The 1,878-nt window shown below is 37.2% G+C and overlaps 1 protein-coding gene across 1 annotated transcript; it reads right to left on the bottom strand.

Moving 5' to 3' along the window:
- Positions 1 to 220: 220 nt before the first annotated feature.
- Positions 221 to 1,874, bottom strand: LOC100641357 (dynein beta chain, ciliary-like; the record flags this gene model as incomplete). The annotated part of the gene is made up of 5 exons (XM_003391754.3): positions 221 to 481; positions 610 to 726; positions 873 to 1,028; positions 1,359 to 1,590; positions 1,747 to 1,874. Coding segments are annotated over 5 exons (894 nt in total), but the record flags the coding sequence as incomplete, so codon positions are not given.
- Between the last annotated feature and the right edge of the window lie 4 nt (positions 1,875 to 1,878).

Below are 1,878 nucleotides of genomic sequence, written 5' to 3'. Positions count from 1 at the left end.
TTTTGTGAAGCAGTTGCAAAAATAAATTATTTAAATTTTCCTTTTTTGTGATAGGTAAATTATATCAAAATGCTAGTAAAAGAACATGATGTTAAACATGACAGCATAGCAGTCCTCACTCCTTATGGTGCACATACACATACATGTACATTGTATGTATATATATAAGTATAAGAATAAGTTTATGTACATACATGTACATGCACAATGTCATACTAACTTTATTATCATCCATGACAGTGTTGAGTGATTCAATCCACATTGGGTCAATGTCTCCATCTAGTACAATCCACTTGGGACTCTCATTTGATATGTTAGCGAGGTCTCTCATTATGCAGGAGAACAGGCCGTCCTTCCATTCTCTGGTCGCTGGGTTTATGTAGCCAAACAATTCATCGTTTGTGACAGCCTTTGGGTTGAGGTCCTGCCATAATGGCTTCTTCTTCATGTTCTGGTACGTTCTGTTGAGTGACCGTAATATCTGTATAATAATAATGATAAATAATGATGATGATGATGTAGATAATACTAATAAAAGTATTAGTATAATAATAGTGATAGAAGTGCTACTGTACGTACATGTACATGTACATGTACATGTATGCTTGCCTTGCTTTTCCCAGTTCCAGCATTACCAATCACAAACACAGAGTGTCTGACATGAATCAGTTCCTCCAACTGAACCACTTTCAATACAAAACCATCCTCAGCCTGAAGACCAAGATCCTACAACAGATAATTAGTCACTATAATAATAATAGGGAGGCTATAGCTGGTTCTACAATTAGCCTTTAGTTTTAGAAAACACTCCATATATTGTACATGAATGTACATGCAAATAATATTATATTACGGTATTATACAGTTCTTACTAGTACGCTTTGCTTGACACATGCTTCAAAGTCCATGTCTCTCTTTCTGGGTACATCCAGTGCTGGAAACAGGTCCCCTATCAGTCCCATGAATATTGGGACATCATCCGTCACTATCTTTGGAGTGTTGAAATCTCTTAATGCTCTCATTAATACCTACAGGGCAGTGGACACAAATTAAAGATAATACATTGTAAATAAACAGTAGTATTCTAATGTACACATGCAATGTACATGTACATGCATAGAGTGTATACCCTCTATAATGAGGACACCTTTATAATAAGGATCCTTTTATAATGAGGACATTTTGTAATGTCCCAATTGGTACAAGCCTATACAAAAGTACCTCTGAAATGAGGACACTTCTGTATTGAGGACAGGTAGTGTGGGCCCAATAAAGAGGCTACACTGTACATGTATTGAGGGCAGGTAGTGTGGGCTCATAAAGAGGCTACACTGTACATATACACTTTATAATGATACCTGGTCTTCAGGCCTTCCTCTATCTCCTCTCTTAAGAGATCCAGCTACCACCAGTACTGATTTAATGGCCCTCAGCCCCCAGTCATAGTGATCCTGTTTAGACAGCAGCTCCTTACACAGAGTGTACAGAGTAAGGAACTTCCTTGCTAGTATACGAGCATCAATGTAACCCTCAGCTACTAACATTATCTCAGCAATCAGTTCAAAGTCAGGAACCACCATAGCACAAGGTCTAATGATATACATGTACATATTGAGTGAAGTGTATTAATGGGACAATATTAATATGCACAGTATATACATGTACATGTACCACACAATTCTTCACTTGCAAAAGCTTCTTAATTCTGACCTAAGCATATACATTATACATGTACATGTACATTACCTGAAGAGTGCTTTGAGGTTTTCAGGTAGTTCAGTCCTACCAGCATATCCCGGGTTCATTGTAATGAATAAACCAACAGTTGGTGTTATCTTAATTTCCACATCATCAAAGAAGAATCTCTCCTTCTTCATC

Source organism: Amphimedon queenslandica, unplaced genomic scaffold (assembly GCF_000090795.2).
Source record: "Amphimedon queenslandica unplaced genomic scaffold, v1.1 AMPQUscaffold_6457_Cont21584, whole genome shotgun sequence".
Classification (NCBI taxonomy): domain Eukaryota; kingdom Metazoa; phylum Porifera; class Demospongiae; order Haplosclerida; family Niphatidae; genus Amphimedon; species Amphimedon queenslandica.
Note: the sequence above shows the minus strand (reverse complement) of the source record. Positions and strands in the feature narration are given on the sequence as shown.